This window comes from Podarcis melisellensis (assembly GCF_964234715.1).
Source record: "Podarcis melisellensis genome assembly, chromosome: 1".
NCBI lineage: Eukaryota > Metazoa > Chordata > Lepidosauria > Squamata > Lacertidae > Podarcis > Podarcis melisellensis.
The window spans coordinates 105046163-105066907 of record NC_138528.1 but is presented as its reverse complement, the minus strand read 5'-3'; the positions used below and the strand labels follow the sequence as shown (position 1 = coordinate 105066907).

At 39.1% G+C, this 20745-nt stretch overlaps 1 protein-coding gene across 5 annotated transcripts in view; it reads left to right on the top strand.

Annotated features, from left to right (window-relative positions):
* WDSUB1 (WD repeat, sterile alpha motif and U-box domain containing 1) overlaps window positions 1-20745 on the top strand; it is a 45262-nt gene that overhangs the window by 7808 nt on the left and 16709 nt on the right. For all 5 annotated transcript variants that reach the window (XR_014172647.1, XM_081929248.1, XM_081929249.1 and 2 more), the window contains 8 exons: window positions 4085-4177; window positions 6631-6724; window positions 8133-8166; window positions 9900-9940; window positions 10201-10307; window positions 11188-11367; window positions 16654-16794; window positions 20481-20695. Coding sequence is in view for 4 of the 5 variants with exons in the window: in XM_081929248.1 (XP_081785374.1) it covers window positions 4085-4177; window positions 6631-6724; window positions 8133-8166; window positions 9900-9940; window positions 10201-10307; window positions 11188-11367; window positions 16654-16794; window positions 20481-20659 (869 nt within the window). In the remaining variant the exon portion in view is untranslated. The remainder of the gene's footprint in view (window positions 1-4084; window positions 4178-6630; window positions 6725-8132; window positions 8167-9899; window positions 9941-10200; window positions 10308-11187; window positions 11368-16653; window positions 16795-20480; window positions 20696-20745) is intronic.

Sequence of the window (20745 nt, the reverse complement as noted above, 5' to 3'; positions counted from 1 at the left end):
TGGAATTTTCACCCATGTGTTTTATAATTACAAATACTTATTTTAGGCATAACTTACCTGTATTAAGTGATCCTGAATATACTCATGTTTAAGACTATAGTAAGTGTCATTCTGGGGTTTGGGCAATGTGAGGGGTAGCACAGAGGATTAGGTTAATAAATCAAAGAACCTAGGAAAAGAGAGAGAGAAGAATTCAGAGATTTACCTGTACAAGAGAACAGGCATAGGCAAACCTGGCCCTCCAGACATTTTGAGACTACAATTTCCATCATCCCTGACTACTGGTCCTGTTAGCTAGGGATGATGGGAGTTGTAGTCCCAAAAAACATCTGGAGGGCCGAGTTTACCTATGCGTGCTAGAGAGGGTGGGTGATGGAGAAACTCTTCAAGTGTTCATTGTGAGCCAGGGTTTCAGAGATTAGAGTGGATACCAACCTTCTTGGGGCTTTTTTTAAAATAAACATAACAGGTACTGTGCCCAGTCTGTACATAAAAAAGTATGGTGCAATCTGGATTCTCCTTGAATACTCCTTAATACACAGTGTAATACTTAATACTCAGTGAAAAGTTTAGTTGTGTGTACCCTTTTAGAAGCCTTACAAAAACAAACACTGAGATGAGGCATTGGCATAGAAGAGTGTGGATGTAAGGAAGAGAGGGGCTGCCTGTGGTTGCAACATCCTGGAAATCTTAAAGGTTCTGTTTCCTGTAGTGGGTGCTACGTAGAACAAAGAAATAGAAAATCATAAACTCTAGGATGTTTAAGAAGGTGAATTCCTTAATCTCCCATCTGATTTGAACCTTGAGAACGCTTCATTAGTTTCTACTTCAATATTCATACTATTACTGTTTAAAAATGTTGGCAGTTTATCATGGGATCTAACATAGAAATAGAACTTACTATAAGTGAAGTTTGCATATATCCTGTTTTAGATCATATTGAAATGGTGGTAAATTGGTGTAAAGTGGACCCTGTCTAGATTACACCCCCTCCTCCTCCTTGTTGGGAAGACTGGAGGCAGTGCTTTTATATAGCAATGAAATGAATCTGCCTGTTCTCAAGGCATTGGATCAGGCTGCTGCCTGACCCAGCTCTGAGCAACTACTTTTGTGTGTGATGCATAAATGGTGAGGAAAGGAATAAGCCTCCGCTCATCATGTGTTGTAGTCCTAATGCAAATTGCTCCCCTCACCCAGGATTAAATAAAAGTATTATTCGATCTAGTTTGGCCCTCAGTCTCATTGCATCTGTGGGATATACTTCCAGGTAGTTTGCATCGGATTTCAGCTTTGATATTCTGTTATTTTACAAAGGATTGCTTTTGTCATTGTGTAAAGTTTTATAGTTGTTCTTACAATCTAAAATAATGCTAATAGAATTGTTGGCATATTTACCAGTTATTAATTTCATAAATGCAGTGGTTATCAATGTGCTAAAAACATATAAGGTGTTATTCAAGTAAATAAATGCACAAGCGGAATGACATCTGCTTGTGCAATGGGACTTCTCCCTCTTCCCTGCATGCACACTGTGTACCACCCTCAAATCTGCTCCAGAGAGTTGGAAACCCCAGAACATATCCAGACCCCCCTAGTGTTCCTATTTTCCAGGGACAGTCCCGGATTTACATGTCCCGCTTTTCCTTAGGATGTCCCTATTTTCATCAGAGAAATGCTTGTGGGTATAGAGTTATGTGACCCCCCAAGCCAAGCAGATAAGTAACTATGCAATCTTTAGAAGACATCTGAAGACCCCTCTGTATAGAGAAGTTTTTTTTAAATGTTTAATGTATTATTATGTTTTTATATATGTTGGAAGCTGCCCAGAGTGGCTGGAGCAACCCAGTCAGATGGGTGGGATATAATAATAATAATTAATAATAATAATATTTTTTTATTGAATAGAACATCCTTATTTTCAACAGGGAAATGTTGGAGGGTATGCATATCTAGGGAGAGGAGAAGGGGGGAAGTTCTATGGTGTGAGTGGTAGTTGCGCAAAATGCTACTTAGAATACAACCCACAAAACTGAACTTGTATTTAAACTTTTGATTCAAAGTAATACAAAGATAATTCTTTTATATTATTTCAATTTAGACAGTTTCTCCATAGTATTTAAATTATGTTAAGTACATATTCTACCCAACTATCTTTCCTAGAAGAGGAATATTTTAATTGCTTTAAAATACTATTTGGGAAGCTATAATAAGTCTGCAGTTGTAATGGCAGTGCAAATCCTGCTCTGCTACTGAAGAGGGAGGCCATTCAACAGAAAGGCATTTATGCTACATGATGCCCCCCATTTCACCCACAGAAAGCTCTGTAGGCTTAGATATACTACCATCAGGTTTCTGGTGGAGTGGGGGCAGCCTTGGATCTGCGTGATCCAGAGCCCACTGGCATGCATATGATTGGCATGAAACCATGGTACACCTCTAGAACTGATGTAGTTTATTTCCTTCCCATTGGTACCATATCCATTTGACTGCTTTGTAAGTCAGTTATATTCTCTTTATCATGTTTCATTATATTTGTTTGAAGACTTGTGTTGTAAATATCTGATTTATTATTTTTATTGTAGCTAAGAATCCCTGTATAATAATAGACAGATTTATTTGAGACAATTTTCTCTTGGATCTCCATTTTCTGTTGATAGGAATTTCTTGCTTTTTGCTTGACGTGTATACAGTCATTATATATATTTTTGCCTTTGATTTTGACAGTGATGCACTCACTAGAGATGTGTTTTTCTCACCTTTTGGGAAAACTACTAAAAGCTATTCTTCATTTTTCCATCTTGCCAGCTACAGCAAATCTTCTCCTTTCCCTGCAGTTGTTTACTAATTGGCTTTTTAGAATTTAATGTGTTCTATAAATAACTCTTTCTTCTTTTCATGTCAAATGTGTTGTGGTTCACTTGTGAAACCCTGTTTTGTTTATGGTCAAATATCCTCTGAAAAAATCAGAAGTGAAGAAAGGGTGGGTTGCAAATTGATTCCAGAAGTGACAAGAAAATCTGCAGAATAGGGCTAGTCACAGCAATTTGAGTACTGATAATGAAAAGTGTGCATAATATAGCCTAAACATCCCAGTTTTAGCTGCTTTCTAATTTGTTTTGAAGCTAAGAGTTATTTCCCATGGGGGATTACTGGAATGAAGTCTGTTTGTATTACAGACTTTCTGAGGAATATTTAAAAATAAACGGTAATCTCTCTCTAGTTGCAACTCTGTACAAATTCCTGGGACATTTTAACCTACAGAGGTGATTCCCATCCCACCACACTGAAACTACTGAGTAGTACCCAACTAAGTTTTACTCAGAGGAGGATCATTGAAATTAATGAATGTGACTAAGGAAGTCTGTTAATTTCAACAGGTCTACTCCGAATCAACCTTAATTGAATGCCGCTCATTGTGTGCTCCAGACCTATTTTTCTACAGTAGCTATAGGGCTATTGCAATAACCCTTTGCTGTTAGGTAGCTCTGCTTTTCTTCCAGGCAATCCTCCCAGTTGATGGCAGTCCTCAGTTGCACTGGTCTCTGTAACTTCAAATTCTCAGAAACTGTAGGAATCATGCATATATAGAAGCAAGCCTCATTAAAACCAGAAGTTATTTCTAAGTGACAATGGTTAGGATTGGGGTGAATGACATCTACTTGTTCCTTACCATGTAGTATGTCCATTTCTGTGCAATGTTAATAGTGTATGTGTGGGGGCTGGGAAGTTATATGGGTGAAGTTTCTGAAGATATGCTGAACCCACATGATTATGGGCAAGCAGTTGGTATGACTTGAATTGGGCACAACAAAGGAACTCTCCATATTCTCCATACAGATTACCACCCTTTGCATATTCATATACAATTTTCTAAGAGCATCCTAAAGCAGACTTTAGGATCATAGTAATGGTACATATATACAGAAGTTTTAGGACATATTTTTTATCAATACCTAGGAAACATTTTTAAAAAATTCTAATTGTGTGTGTCCAATTTACATGTAGACATTAATTTTTTAAAATATGAAATCTTGCTTGCTTTGTTATGTTTCTAATACATTTTTTAAAAAATATTTTTAATCAGGTAATAAGCAAGATGTTAACTATTTCCTAATGGCATCTTCTGGTCAGGACAGCACAATTAAGATATGGCTTATTTCACTCGCTGATCATACAGGTATGTATAATAACAATAATAATAATATTAATCTTCTTACACTAAATTGCTAGCTTTCATACTGTTTTGCTTTTAAATTGGTTTCTGCTCAAACAGTAAGAAACATTCAGTTAACAAAAAATATCAGTTTAACATGCTGTGTTACGGGGTTTCCATGTTCACTCAAGCACCAAAATGCTGGGAAATTACTGCTATTAAGGGCCATGCCATTAGGCAACATTGATATGGTATAGTATCCTGTGGTTAGTTCTAGCTTCACCACAGACTTGCATCTCAGTAGCTGACCTGAGTTACAGATTTGTCTGTCTGAGTGGAATAGATGCATGCCGTCAATGCAAATGAAGCTGCCATTCCTAGTTACAAGTATCCAACTGGAAACCACATAGAATGAGAGCATTGGAAGGGACCTTGAAGGACATCTAGTCCAATTCCCTGCTTAGTGTAGGGTAGCCACAGGTGACTTTGGCTCTGTAATTAGAGTTATGATGGAGGCTACTATACGCACAATGCAAAAAGGAAAGAAAGGCACTTCCCAAACAATGGAAAGTCACTTTCTAGTGAACAATGAGTGCCCTAGGAGCAATTGAAGCACTGACTGGGAGTAGTTGGATGGAACTGAGGTGTGACTCTGTGTCTGAAGCCCTGCTTCTCATTCCAGCAAGTGGAGGGGGGGCAGCCATATTATGCTCCTCTCCAGGAAACAAGCTGGCTTTGGGTTCAGTAGCTCCATTGCTTCCCCCATAATGTCCCATTTGGGGGCCTTACTGTGATTGATTACTGCCACACTTTTAGTGGGTACAGCAGGGGCCTCTATGTTGGTGGAGCCCACTCCCCAATTCATCCAGCATGGATTGCAGGTTACAATTCTGGCTGTTTACCTGGAAAAAAACCAATGTTAAGTATACATTTCCTTAAGTAAAGGGAGTTTGCTTCTACTGTATTCAGCACCCTTCCACTGTAGCCACAGCGCTCAGGGCAGCTTACAGTCATATAAAGGTACAAAATAATATCATACACCGAAAGCAGTAAGAAGCAATGAAAACAGTAAAACAGGGACAGCAGGTTAAAAACAAGGAGGTCTTTTCTAAAGCTGTGTGTTAATGCTGCACTGTGTACAATGACTGACTGAGTAGCATAATAATCATTGTTCAGTGCACAATGTCTATTCTGTTGTTTCATATTGTATGAAGATAATTTGAGTCTAAAAAGCTTTCTTCAATATGTTTTCATATATTAAAACAGCTTTTTATATGTTGCATAAACATTAGATTTATAGCATGTGTATAACCATGGTTTACATATAAAAGCTATGCTGAAAAGCATAAATCTTGTCATAACACAGTGGAAAGCCAGGAAGTTCTTGAAGCAAAGATTTGAATGGCTTTGTGCAATATATTGAAACACATTCAGCTAAACAAAGGATTGTTTGGGTTGTTGCTAATGTAGCTTTGCAGTCTGCCCCATATATCCCATACGTTCCTGCTTTCTTTTCTTCCAGCATACTGAAATGTACCATGCTCTGCAAATATTTGCATATTGTTAATATTCTGATAGCACAATATGATTTTCATACCATAAAACTGGGTGTCTTGTGGCTTTAAAACATGAAGCAATAAAATATTCCACAGTAATTTAGTGAACAGTGTTAGTAGTTTCTAGAATTGCAATGTGGAAGACTATTAAATTTTACTGTTTTGAGACCTTTGATGTGGACTTTTACAGTGTTTTCCCCTAGAAATAAATACCTGAATATTGTATATTCCTCAGTCTTTAAACTATGGATACAGTGAAATAAATATTGTTCCAAGCAAAACCACTTGAGTGAATCTTTGTATACTCTGTGATACTGTGGAAACTTGTGAGACCTTAGTCACAAATAATGGCCTTTACAATTTGTTTAGCTACCTTTTTAATGGAAAATGTGAAGCGTTACAGGCATAATAATGCTCTCGTATGTCTTCTGGATATGTCATATTTCCTTAGCCGATGAACATGCCGCCTCTCTGTGTGTACTAACCCAGCCCTAGAGCTAGCTAATGTACCTCAGCCATTAATTCTGGAGAATTAAATAAGATATTTTTTGTTAATGAGGAACCATCATTTTAGGTTCCTGCTAGCATTTTCCCTATGGTGTGGGGTTAGACTGCCAAGCCAGCACATATGCGTGCCTCTATTTGTTCCTTCTGTCCTACCTCATAGGGGTGTCAGATCCTTTTGGGTGAATGAAATCTGGTATTAAAGTTGGAATAAAAGGCTGCCTTCTTAAAATGTACTGTTTCCTTCCTAGAGGGGAGACTTGTTGCTTGTCCAGATATGTGGGTCAAGACACAGAACATAGCCAAGCTGTCATAATTTTAAGTAGTTTCATATTTAAAGGCTGGGTGAATGGTAGTATCAAATGACAACCTTGCCAAACTTGAATTTAAAAATTATGTTCATTTTTAAATGTATAGGTCTTGAACTGAAATGTAAATATACGTTAAAAGGACACACTTCCCCAGTTCTGGCTTGTGCATTTTCCTGCGATGGACAGATTTTAGTCTCTGGGTAAGAATATTTGTTTCATTTTTATGATTCAGTTTTACATTCGTTGTGCTCTGTTTACTTGTTTTCTTAGTTTATTTGTGTCTGTAATTATAAAGAAGCTTCCTATATAATTTAAAATCCATTCCAAATTAATGAAGATGGGCCTATATATGATGTCATAATGGCTACAGTGTCACTTTATGAAAATGTAGGGGTCTGCATGGTGTCCCTGAGTTCATTTTAACATGTGCCACATTTTCAGGACATACACTATTTAAAATAATGGAACTTGCCATTCTCAATGTGTAGCATTTATACTGCCCTCACAACCCACAATGGGCCAATTCCCCTACACTTTTTAATAGATTTGTAAGCTATACATATACATACAAATGCCACATTTTTTCTGGAGCTAAAGGCCACATTTGCACGTCACACTTAAAATATGTTGTGTTGGCTGCAGCCAGTCTCAGACTCATGCGCTCCCCCCGCCCATCTGCAATTGAAAGGAGGAATTTAGAAGTGGATCCACAGTTGTGGTTAGCAGTAACTTTGGTTAATTTCAACAAGCTATCTATGAAGTTGACTTGTTTAATATTAACCATACTGTTAACCACAGTTGGTTGCTCTGGACAACATGGCAAACCACAATGAAACAAAAGGGAAAACAAAAAGCTGCTAAACTCTCAGTCATGGGAGTGGGGAGGGCTGTGGCTCTTGCACATCATGCTAAACTGAAATTTAGGGAAACGTGAATTCAGTCAACCTTGCTGCTTGAGCTACATGGGGTGATATTTGCCTTAAGCAAATTTCTCGAGCTGTAGGTAGTGGATTCTTTAACAAATCACATCCATTCATGATGAAACATCATTCTCTATGCAGTAGTTCTGCACACAGTGGATTCCTATTATGAGACCTTCTGTAGTATATTGAGTTGCTTTTGCCAAAATTTGGAACACAGACAGCTCTTTCACTACTCCTCTTCAACTGAGGATCAGGTCAAAGCTATCCAGAATATAAGGCTAAATGTGAAGTTGAATAGGCAAAAAAGCATTTGGGAAATGTTGCTTTGTGTAGCAGAGGTGATTATGCTTTGCTGATTATTAGATACTCAGTTGGATCCTTAAGGCATTGGCATTTAGAACAGCTTGCTCCCAATACCGTTCTTATTCTACCAGCCTTTTTTCATTTTCTTGAAGTTTCAAAGGAAGACAGAACTCCATATGTTAGCGTAAGGTGAAAAAAACCTGAATCACTGTCTTGAATACCACAGTGAGTTCTAATATGAGTGCTAGCATTTCAACTTACTTAGTTGGTACACGTAAAAGCTGCATATAAAACTGTTGCTTATCTCTGTTGCAAGGCAAATGTTGCTGTCTTTCATTTACATTTCTCTTACATATACACAATTTAATTTATTTCTTCCTAGATCTGTGGACAAAACAGTAATGCTTTTTGAAACTGTAAGTATGTAAGATATTAATCATAATTTTGGAAGAATAGCAATGTAGTAAAGGAATTGTGAGCTTTTTTCAGTGGTGCAGGACTTCTTGCAATTAGATGGAGGCTTTACTCTTGGAGACAAAACAGGGCATAGGGTTGGACTGTTAACATATTTTTATTATTCACTTTGAGAAGCTAAGCAAACATAATAAAATGTTTAAATTACAGTAATAGCTCACTGTCTTGTTTACATCTTAAAGTCAGCATAGTAAATGGTGCTATTGTGCACCAGCATATGAACCTCTGAAAATTATCAGTATGTAATTTCAGGTTTTTATTTCATAATTTTGTTTGAACCTGAACAATAAATATTCTAAAGGCACATCTTGTAATAATCTTGACCCAAAGAAATTCAAGTGAGGCACCTGATTTTTTCATGTGCTTTCCATAGAGCTGGGCTCCCAAGTATCTTATAATCCAATCAGCACTTGGAAAGATTGAGTTGGAGAAGGAAATACCTCTTTCTTTTTTTTTTTACTAGTTCACATGTCACACTAAACCATAATTTTAAACTTCTACTGCCTTGCTGTGGACATAACAAGCCAGTCTTGAGTTATTGTGTTGTCTGACCCTGGGCTCATGGTTTAGAATCAGAATTGGAGAGAAACAAACAATGAGTAGCAATTAAGATTTGGTCTTAATTGGGGAATATGACCCTAGCACCCAGCAATTCAATTATGCTGGGATCTGCTTCACCAGTGCATTCCTTTGCAGAGAATATGGTGGCAAAGCAGATCCCTACAGCCAGGTGCATTAAACTGGTGAGTGGAGGGTTCAATTCTGCTGGGTGCTGCTTCACTAGCATGTTCTCTATGGGGAAAAGCAGACCACTTTCCCCATAGGCCAACTTTGACAGTTGGGTGGGACTACCCATCTATCAGTCACCTGATGCCATCATAGCATCAGATGATTGACAAATGGGAGACCGCCTATCAAAGTTGATCTCTGTGGGTTAGAGGAAGATAAAAATTTGGCTTGCCTGGTCAAAAATGTTCCCCACACTTGTTTTAGAGGGTATGTTCATTAGTCTGTTACAGAAATAATGTTGGCATATGTAGCAACTTAGACTCACAGATTTATTGTGCCGTAAACCTTTATGGTTAAAACATATGTGAAGGCATCACTTAGGGAGGTATATGTCCTATGTTTCTTTTGGGAACTGAATCTTGTGACTTCTGAAAATACTGCTTAGAGATCCTATTTTTATTAAGAGGAAGGTAATTGTTATAAAACAATGTTAGATATGTTTGTGAAGGGTAGCATCTAGTGGCCAAGTATGCTAATCACAAGGTCTTTATTCTGTAGCATAATTCTATTAATGTTCTACTTCCTGCTTTTTCTCATGTGTGGCTTAATTCTAGATAAATAATCTTCAGTGATAAAATAAAATAAAATGTTAAGTGATCAGTTCATCTGTAATATTAAGTGGTTGAATTCTTAAGTGGGAAGATGAGGGATGTTTATGCATTTATAAAAAAATTCTTCTGTCACAGCTAATGATTCAATTGTAATTTCAGGAAAATTGTTCAAACTACCTTGTCCTTAGTTGTAAACATCTGTAAATACGTTTCCTTACATCTGTCCTTTTTGGATTGTGAAACTTTCAGTAGACATTTTCCAGTAGAAATTTAGATTATTGCTTATAGTTGTATTTTTGTTTGTCTTAACATACACAATATTTTGTTGTTGGCAGAACACTGGGAGCATCTTACACATTTTGACTCAGCATACTAGGTAGGATATTAGCATAACAGTTTTCATTATATTAGCCAAGGGGAATAGTTAAAATTGTGGAGGGAGGAATGTTAAGGTATATAGAATTGTACATATGGTTGATTTGAATATGTTATTATTGATTATGTATACCAGAATTATCAGCTGCCAGGGGGGAGGGTTTCACTGTTTGTGTTTTGGTGGTTGGTAAAAAAATAATTTTAAAAAAAATGTGATATGTAAAATGTGAAATGTATCTAACAAGCTACTTTTATTTCTAGATATGTTACAACTTGTGCCTTTGCACCAGATATGCCACTATTTGCTACGGGGTCAATGGATAAATCTGTGAACATCTGGCAGTTTGAACCAAAGCAACATCTGAAAGGTTAGTAAAGGAATGCTTTTGTCGTGTGCTTTATAAACTTTACATCACCATTTGTTAAGATACAATCTATATGAAATGTGAATAAACTTATATTGAGTCTGATAATTGGTCCATCTTGACTAGACTACTTTGGCTGGCAGTGGCTTTCCAAAGTCTCAAGACAGGTCTTTTCCATGGTGCTACAAGAAATGTAGACTGCAGAAAATCCTTATAAATGTTAAATAAATTACCAATGCAATTCAAGTATAACTGTAATGCATTATATGTAGGGCTGCCTCTGAAGGAGGTTTGGAAACTTCAGCTAGTGCAGAATTCAGCGGCCAGGTTGCTCACAGGAGCAAGACAGTTTGAGCATATTACACTGATCCTGGTTCGACTCCACTGGCTATCAATTAGTTTCTGGGCCCAATTCAAAGTGCTTGTTTTGACCTATAAAGCCTTAGATGGCTGAGGACCGCAATACCTTAAGGAGCACCTTTCCCCATATGAACCGACCCAGACCATCTTCTGAGGCCCTTCTTCATGTGCCTCCTCAAGAGGTATGGAGGGTGGCAACACAAGAACGGGCCTTCTCTGCAGTGGCTTCCCTTCTGTGGAATGCTCTCCCCAGGGAAGTTCGCCTGGTGCCTTCATTATACACCTTTAGGCGCCAGGCAAAAACGTTCCTTTTTAACCAGGCCTTTGGTTGATTTGATTGGCATCCTATGCCCTTTTAAAATAAAGCAGCATTTGTCTTCTAACAAGTCAAGGACACTCTGTAACACTTTCTAAAACGTGTAAATGTACACTGAGAGTCAAGTTTAGAGCAACGTTTAAAGGCTGGGCTGTTTCACCTGAAATACGTTCTTCTTGTATAAAATCTTCCTTTGATTTGCTCCAGAAAGGTCAGCAGTAGAGGAGCCAAAGATATTTGCAGAGAGCTGGTCAGAAGAAGAGGTTTCATCTTGGCTATGCACACATGGCTTACAAGACGTAGTTGAGATTTTCAAAAGGAACAACATCGATGGGAAAGAACTTCTTAATCTTACAAAAGAGAGCTTGGCTGATGATTTAAAAATTGGTAAGAATGTTAAGATAAATATTTGTTAATACTTTTAGGATTTTTATGCTAGCCTTGCCCAACATAGTGCCCTGCAGATGCTATTGGACTCTAACTCTCAGGGCTAGTAGTCAGGGATGGTGGGAGTTGTAATCCAAAATATCTGGAGGGAACCAGGTTGGTTAATGCTGTTTATTCATCTTGCGAATATCACTCTTGAAAAATTATTTGGCAGTACTAGAGATAACATATATTTTCACACTACTGCATTTGGTGTTTTCCTGTTACTAACGATAACTATAATTTCACGTTAACATGAGATCTCAAAAAAGAGAAATAATGTTTTTTCTTCTCTTTAAAAAATATGCCAAGGAATCAATGCTGCACAATAACTCTGTGCTGTGCTAGCCATGTGGGGTTAATTTAATTAGTAAATTTGTATTGCAGTAGTGGTTTGACTCTGTTAAGCCCAAGTACACAAATTCACAGCCCAATTCATACATTTAGTGCTTTCTGTAAAAAGAGACAGAGCTATCTGGCTCTGCTTTTCCTCTTGTCCAGCGGTTCTCAACCTGTGGGTCCCCAGATGTTGGACTACAACTCCCATCATCCCTGAGCTCTGGCCTTGCTAGCTAGGGGTGATGGGAGCTGTAGTTCAACAACATCTGGGGACCCACAGGTTGAGAAAGGCTGCTGTAGTTAATATAGGCAACAACTGTTTTAGGTGTGTTCAATGCATGTGCTCATTGCCACAACCTGGAAGTGGCCAGAAAAGGGGACGAGGCAGGCTTACACGTGCCTCACTGATGTGCGTGTGGGTCGGGAACGCAACCCCTGCACAAAACAGTTGTTGCCTGGTTTCCGGTGGCTCTGTTGTTCTTGAAATGACCATATAAACTGACCTTATCCAGGCTGTAGTATTAGAAACTGATTCAAATAAATGAGTACAGAGCTCAAAGTCAGGAGGCTTTTAGCTTTTTCATGAACCTAGGAGTTCATTCCCTCTATTCTCTTTTTCCAAGTCAACATAAATAGTTTTGCTTTAAATGGCCTACTACTAAGTGAGATTGTCTGAAGAACTAGGATTTTTTCCCCCTTTCCCTAATTTCATGTGAGTGGCAAGGAGTGGGGTGGTGATGGGAGAAACCAAGGCAGGGTGGGGTAGCAGAAAGAGAGGAAAGGAGGTACAGTGGTAGCTCGAGTTACAAATGCCTCAGGTTACAAACTCTGCTAACCTGGAAGAGTTACCTTGAGTTGAGAACTTTGCCCCAGGATGAGAACAAAAATCGTGTGCTGGCAGCACAGCGGCAGCAAGAGGCTCCCTTAGTGAAAGCACACCTCTAGTTAAGAACAGTTTCAGGTTAAGAACGGACCTCTGGAACGAATTAAGTTAGTAACTAGAGGTACCACTGTAGTAGAAAAGGAATGGCCCCACCTTTATGGTTCCAACCCTGCATACTTTCAGCTTTGGTCTTGCCCATTGCCATCATGCAGACTCCCATCAGATTACCACCAAGGGAGTATGGCTATTGACGAGGGAGGAGAAAGTTGTCCACTCATCTTAGTTGAATGGAAGATATATATATTTTGAGGACCATTCCTCATATACACACTGAGTTCAACATGGTTTGCATATGCAGCAGTGAGCTACAGCTGACTGCATGTTTGTAGTATTAGATCTGTAGTTTCAAACACCCTTTTGTCTCTAGAGTGTTCAAGGAACATTCTCCAGTCTTGTGGCCCGTACGTTTCATCTTACTCTGCAGCATATGATTTGTTTTGCTTGCTTGTATAACTTGTTTTGAATCGGGTTCCTTTGTCATAGTCTACTTTAAGAACTGTTCTTTGATTTCCACTCTTTAAGTTTTATGAAGTAGATTAAATTATGCATGGAAAATTATGCCATAGGGTACAGCCTTCCTCAACCTGCTGTCCTCCACATATTGTTGGACTACAACTTCCCTTGGCCCCAACCAGCAAGGGACAGCTAGATGGGACAGGGGATGGGCCTATATGATTGCAAGTTGCTTTCACTTCTACTGTGCCATGAACATGAGGGTGGTGACACAAGTTACTAGACTGTTCTGATGTGCCCTTTTCTTCAGAGCTATAAATGTATGTGTGTATATAGCCTTTCAATGGTCTTGCTTATCTCTCTGGTTTTTCCTCTGCCTAGTAGTGGTGGCACAGCCACTGCCTGAGTGGGAAGCACAAAGCTGTTTGAGTGAATGATCTCATTCGCCTTTAAAATTCACTATTAATCCTTACCTTCTTTCTGTATGTCACCCAAAAGTTGGAACCCATAAAAAATTACATGCTGTATCAAACTTTTTTTAAGAAGTGGAAGAGGAATTGCTTCTGTGTGCATTTATTTATTCAAGGAGGCCAAAAGTTTCCAAGCTTATCAGTTGAAACTAATAAGATAATGCTGATAGTTGGCTTATATGAAAATTAAAAGCAGTGAGACTGAAGATGAAGTCCCTAGCTGGGCTGACCTCTAGCGTACACACTACCACTGTGGAAAAATCAACATAATAGCTTGTTGCCTGAGTACTAGGACTTTTAATGACACCACTGAGAACTAATTATAAGCTACAAATAAGAAAATAATAGAAGATGTGGCAGAGCATGTCATAATGAGACAAGTTATGAGATGTACTGGGTAAACAAAATTTAAAATATTTTAGTTAGCAGAACTCACTCTCCTCCATAATTCATACAATATTAACATAATAAGACAATAGCAGATATTACTTAATGGACTTTCCCATAATGTGATAAATACAATATAGAATATATCACAGGAAGATACAGATATAGGCACATATGTATATGTGTGTGTTGGGAATGGTGTTCTGCCCAACCAGATGCTTAATGAAGTATCTGATTATTTAAGTTCTACCCCACATGAAAAAGCTATTGTTATAGCATAAATTATTTGTTTTAAATCACATATATGCCACCTTCCACATAAATGATTCCAAAGTGGTTTACAAAACAACAACAACCACAATATAATATAGACAGCCATAAGCATTAGGCAGTCTCCTTTGTGGACTCTAGTGGTGTTTGGAAATTAGCAGAGTTGTGCAGACCAGCTGCCTCCCGGCTTCATGGTAGAACAGGACACATGCTGTTGTCTCAGGTGCTCCCTGAGCTCATCTAATGACAAAATGCTGTGGAGAAACTAAAAGCTAAAATTCACGTGTAGTCTAACCTGCCTAGAAGGTGACCATATTAGCTTAGTTAACTTTATTTATAAGAAAAAGTATATACCGCTTGTAAGAAAACCTCTAAGTGGTTTACAAAAATATTAAGCATTACGTATCTGTTTTAAACTATTTAACAAGAATTCTAAAGATGTTCAAAAGAATATTAAAATCAACAGCATATAGAGATAAAACATGTGTAACTTCTACATGTTTGGCTAGGCTCGTCCTGTTACATTAGTTTCTTCTTTTTTAATTGAATTGGTGACCAGCTGATGGTTTACATAGCATTTCATTAGTCTGTTTGATTGTTTTTGACACTTCTTTGGAACAATTTTTTATTACCATGCAAATAGAACCAGCCTCTCTTCTAAGCTAATTGCCATGTAACTACATAAACATTAGTTAAATTAGGACAGCAAAGGCCATGGAAATAAAGTACAGGATTTTCACATTCATTGAAATTCAATGTGGTTACACATTAGAATTAAGGAAAGGTATGCTAATACACCCACCAGCCACTATCTCTACCTCCTTCTACCTGTTATTTTCTTTCTTTCTTTCTAAAACATCACTAGAATATCATTCCTGTACAAACATAGTTAATGAGTCCAGCTGCTCTTCTTTTGCACATGTGAAGGAGAATCCACATAGAAAGTAACAAAAGGTTCAAATAATAATGATTGTGGTGGGGCATCTAAGCAGTTTGGGAGTTTGTTAATGGTTTGCTGACTGAATTCTGAGCATTGCTAATGAGTTGTAATGACAACTTTGAAACGGGCTTGTTTTTTATTTGCTTGAATACCTTTATACTGCCGAAGTTGACTGCAATGTGATTTAAAAGGCTTTCCTGTCAGGTTCTTCACTGGATGATATTGGTTGAAAATAGTGTTATGCTGCTGCAGTATCTACAGTCACTCTTACAATATTTCAGCAATAAATCTGCTGGGGGGGTGTCTTATTTTCCCATCTGCAAGTAGCCTTTTAGTCTTTGCAGTTACATTATTCCCCTACAATTACCGCATTTTTCGCTCCATAAGACGCACCTGACCATAAGACACACCTAGTTTTTAGAGGAAAGCAAGAGGGGGGGGGGGAATTCTGTGCAGAGCGTGTAAGCGGCTCTCACTTTTATTGCTTTAAAGCAAGCAAAGCAAGAGCTGCTTACATGGCTTCTCTCCCGCTTTGCGCAGCTCTCACTTTGCTTGCCCATCCCTCCTCCTGCCTCGCTGTAAAGCGCGGTGACTCTGGAGCAAGGAGGAGGCGACACCAAGACAGGTGCTTTGCTTGCTTTACAGCTTTGCTGTGAAGCCAGCAGAGCAAGAGCGAGAGCTGCGCAGAGCCCCTTCCGTCCCTCCTCCCGCCTCACTGTGAAGCCAGCAGAGCAAGAGCCGCTGACAGGCTCTGCACAGCTCTCGCTTTAAAGCGACAGATGGGAGCCATGGCTCTGGCTGTGGAGGCATCCCTCAGCTCACTACTGTAGTGGCAGCCGAGGGATCCCTCTGCCGTCCAGTGCATTCGCTCCATAAGACGCACAGACATTTCCCCTTACTTTTTAGGAGGAAAAATATGTGTCTAATGGAGCGAAAAATACAGTAATTTATGGGAACATTAGGTGCATCAGAGAATGACAGAAAAAGAGAACTCCAGCCTACCCCTACCCTATCCTCACTCCGTAGTCTCAGGACATCTTTAAAGACTATACAATAGCAGCATTTGGGCTATTCTTCTAATATACCATAATGTTTGAAGGGGCAATGTGTGCCCAGGTATCACAATTGGTACATTTAGACATTTTTAGTGTTACAGAAAAAGAAGAGATGAACTTATACCAGAAGTGCTCAATGGCATTTGTGGAAACAACACTTACAATTTGAATTGTAATACAATAAAATACAATTAAAAGCATACAGCATCTAGCACAGTGCATTACAATTTGGTATGACAGGCAGAAAAATAATTAAATTGTTCACCAGTGATTTTAAAATGATCCAGGGGACGAAAAGTTATGCAATATATGCATAAGATAAGCATTTTCAAGTTTGATTGTGGCACCAAGAAGTCTCTGAAGTGGCCATTATTGTGAATTCCTTTCCAGAATCGCTAGGTCTTCGCAGTAAAGTATTGCGTAACATTGAGGAGCTGAGAACTGAAATGAAAACTGCCTGTTTGGGTATCCCTGATGAATTCCTATGTCCCATAACAAGGGAGCTTATGAGAGAGCCAGTCATTGCTGCAGGTAGGTGTGATGAAAGTGATTTATATGTTTTTATTATTTCAGTTCAGATAAAAAGGCTCAGGTATTAATAATTTATCTTTATTATATAAAACTACTCAGGAAACTTTTAGTGCTCAATATTTTTATAGCATTGCCCCAAACAGCAAGGGAAACCTTTCCTCTGGTAAATACAGCAAAGTCTTGCATGCAGGCTCTTTATGGCTTTGCATAGTCCCTGTGCCCAAGAATGCCGTTTTATCTACACAGTCTAGTGGAGTTATTCAGATGGTCAACAGCTTGCTGGATACAGACATGTCACAGGGACACTGCCATTTTGTCTGTTTTTGCCATCTACTTTCCAGACAAAATGGCAGCCCCAATGAGTTATCCAGAGGCTGGGTTTTAGTTTTGCATCTAAACATTTATGATGATATGCAACAAGGCGTATCTTAAAATGTTTCAGAGAATTCATTGCTGTGAAGTTTATAGTAACAAAACAATAGAGCTGCATGTGAAATTGAAAAAAAGGAATAATGTGCTCAAATTTTCTAAGTGCCAGCACAAGTCCCTACAGAACGCAATTGCTCTTATTTGAATGGCCATCATATAATGATATTTGGGAATAATGGGACAGAAAATAAGACATTTACTCTTCTGTTACAAAGTCTAGTTCACAAACTTCAGCTGCATTCCCATATCCACTTGCTTTGGAGTGTTACTGAACCCAATTGGACTTGCTTCTGAGTCGACCTATAGAGAATTGCACTATAGTGAGTGCATATGCTTGATTATTCTTGTGCTGCTGTAAGGTTGCGATTTGATCACTGGTAGATCTCGATATGCGGGACGCGAGTGGCGCTGTGGGTAAAACCTCAGTGCCTAGGCCTTGCCGATCGTATGGTCGGCGGTTTGAATTCCCGCGGCGGGGTGAACTCCCGTCTTTGGTCCCAGCTCCTGGGACCTAGCAGTTCGAAAGCACCCCTAAGTACAAGTAAATAAATAGGTACCGCTTTATAGCGGGAAGGTAAACGGCGTTTCCGTGTGCTGCGCTGGTGCCGGCTCGCCAGAGCAGCTTCATCACGCTGGCCACGTGACCCGGAAGTGTCTGCAGACAGCGCTGGCTCCCGGCCTCTTAAGTGAGATGAGCGCACAACCCTAGAGTCGGACACGACTGGCCCGTACGGGCAGGGGTACATTTACCTTTAGATCTCGATGGCTGAAAGAGGAGGTTGGTAATATACAGTGGTACCTCAAGTTACAGACGCTTCAGGTCGTAGCTACTTCTGGGGAGCAAAATTAGCTACTGTAAGTGCTTCAGAGCAGTATATTTCATGGTATCTTGCAATGTTTTATGAATTGTCACTTTGCTCTCAGCTACAAACAAAGCAAAGAAGAACAGTGGCAATAGTTTTGTTGCCCTCCCCCCCCCAAAAAAAAAGTAGTTGTGGGAAATAAAGGTATAGAAGTGAAGCAGGCTGCTACTGTTTGAAAGCATAGATGTGAACTCTTCCATACACGCCTGCTTTCCCCGTTGTCACCTTTCATTTCTCACACAATGGGAAGTACTCACTGTCAAAAAATGCATTAGATATTACAGTAAATGTTTGGTTAATATTTTAGTGCCTCTTACTTTTTCTCACTTTGATATCAATCTTATGTTGAAAAGTGCTAAATGCAAATATTGTGATTCATTTCTTCCTCTTATTTCAAAAAGGAAGAGGTAAAGGCAACCAACACACATTTTTAATGAGTGCTCAGCGAATGTCCAAATAAAACTATGTTCATGCTTCTGGGGAAAGTGTATGCGACTTAAGCAGAAGTAAACAATGGTTTTTACAATAAAATGGCAATGCACACATTTTTTTAAAAAAACAAGCATCAGTATTGAATGAGGGCTATTAAAATGCAGATTGTCAATGGCAATTTACTGCCTAGTCACGTCACTGTTTCAGTGCTTCTGTTTTATACATGAAAGGCAATGGGCACAAGGGACCTAGCATAGCAGCTCTGATGATTCTTTTGACAGCTTTGTGATGAACTTTGGGAAACCAATTTTAAAGCTCATATTAAAATAAGTAATATAATAGATGTGCATAGAATCCCAGCTTTCATTCAGCAAATGTTTGGAGAAGGTTGGTGGGAGAATGTTTTTCTCTACCAACAGAAAACAGTGGTTCAGTCTTATCTTTTTATTTTAATTGTAACCCCTATGAGGAGTGCAATTGCAATCATGGTTCTGGCAACATAAACTATGGGTGTAAATGTATCTAGTTATTGATCTTATAAAATAGCATTCATATCGCTTTGCAGTATAGTGTCTCATATGCAAAATGAAAAGAAAAATCTAAATTTTACCTATACAGTGGTACCTCAGGTTAAGAACTTAATTTGTTCTGGAGGTCTGCTCTTAACCTGAAACTGTTCTTTAGCTAATGGGGCCTCCCGCTGCCGCTGCACCGCCAGAGCACAATTTCTGTTCTCATCCTGAAGCAAAGTTCTTAACCTGAGGTACTATTTCTGGGTTAGCGGAGTCTGTAACTTGAAGCGTCTGTAACCCGAGGTACCACTGTAGTTGAGACAATAGAAAGGGGGCAAGAATAAGGAGTGGGGTCCACTTTACAAGAATTGTGACTTGGAGAAGTATTTGTAAAAAACATCGGAGTTGCAAAGAGCTCCATTGCCATATTGAATGTACATGCTGTGGTGATTTCAAGTGTGCCTCTGCCTATTGTTGGAAATACGGTGAGGGAGTTCTGTATTCATGCTTACATTGTTTACAAAAGCCATTGTTCCCTCCCAATGCTGGGAACTACAGCTTCCATCATCATCCCTGGTGATTGGTCATGCTGTCTGATGCTGTTCTTGGTCGATTGTGTGATCCAGTTTGATCACCCCCCCACACACCCACCAAAAAAGCTCAACAATCTGGAGGGTAGAATATTGGCAATCTCATTTACTGTATGTTCAAGCAGATAGACCCAAGTGTCGTTTTCACTGCACGAAATAGCTTCGAATGTTCATACAGTAACAACCACAGGCTCCAACTAGCCCAGGATACTCTATTGCAGAGGTGGAGAATTATCAGCCTCCAGGGCTTCCCTGTTAGCTCTTTCCCTGCAGTAATTAAGATTTGATTTTTCAAAACCTCTGTGGGTGTGAATGGAAGCTTTGTAAGGCCTGTTGCTGGGGGCTGTAGCTGGGGGAAGATCATCTCTTGCCTTCCTTATGTTCTCCAATACTGCTAACCCCCTTCCTGTGCAGCAATTGACTTGGAAGAAAGCCTTCCACTGAAAGCCTAATTGCTATGTGAGGATTGAAGCTTCCCTCCATATGCACTACCACTGGTACTTACACTTTTTTAAAAAAGCATCAGAACTTTTTTCAAGCTTAATTCCTGCATGAGGAGAGGCAAGAGTGTGGATGCATGTGAGGGTTGGCCCTGGCTACTGCAGGCATGCAGTCCCTGAATGGTGAGCCAAATTGTAATGCAGCCCTTGTGCTGAAAAGGCAAAAGGATTTTCTCCAGTTTTCTGCAACTGGCAGTAGCTCTCCAAGGTTTTGGGCACCAACCTTGCCCAGCTCAATTATATATCGGCCTTTTAACTTTGTATTCTGCCAAGGCAATTTTTTAGAATGTCTTTAAGGTTTTTTTGTTGGGCATGCATGCATATACCCTTTTCCAGTAAAGTTTGTAATTCTCTTTTCAGATGGCTATTCCTATGAGAAGGAAGCAATGGAAAAGTGGATCAGTGAAAAAAGGCATTCCAGTCCCATGACAAATCTCCCTCTTCAGAGACTTATACTTACCCCAAACAGAACTTTGAAAATGGCTATCAATCGCTGGTTGGAAACTCAGCCAAAATATAATGAAAAACAGTCTCCCTAAACAGTATGATTGTTCTAAGTGGGAATGAAGCTGAAGGTAGGTGAATACAACAGCAAACATCTTTGTGCCGTGGCCTCTCACTGTAC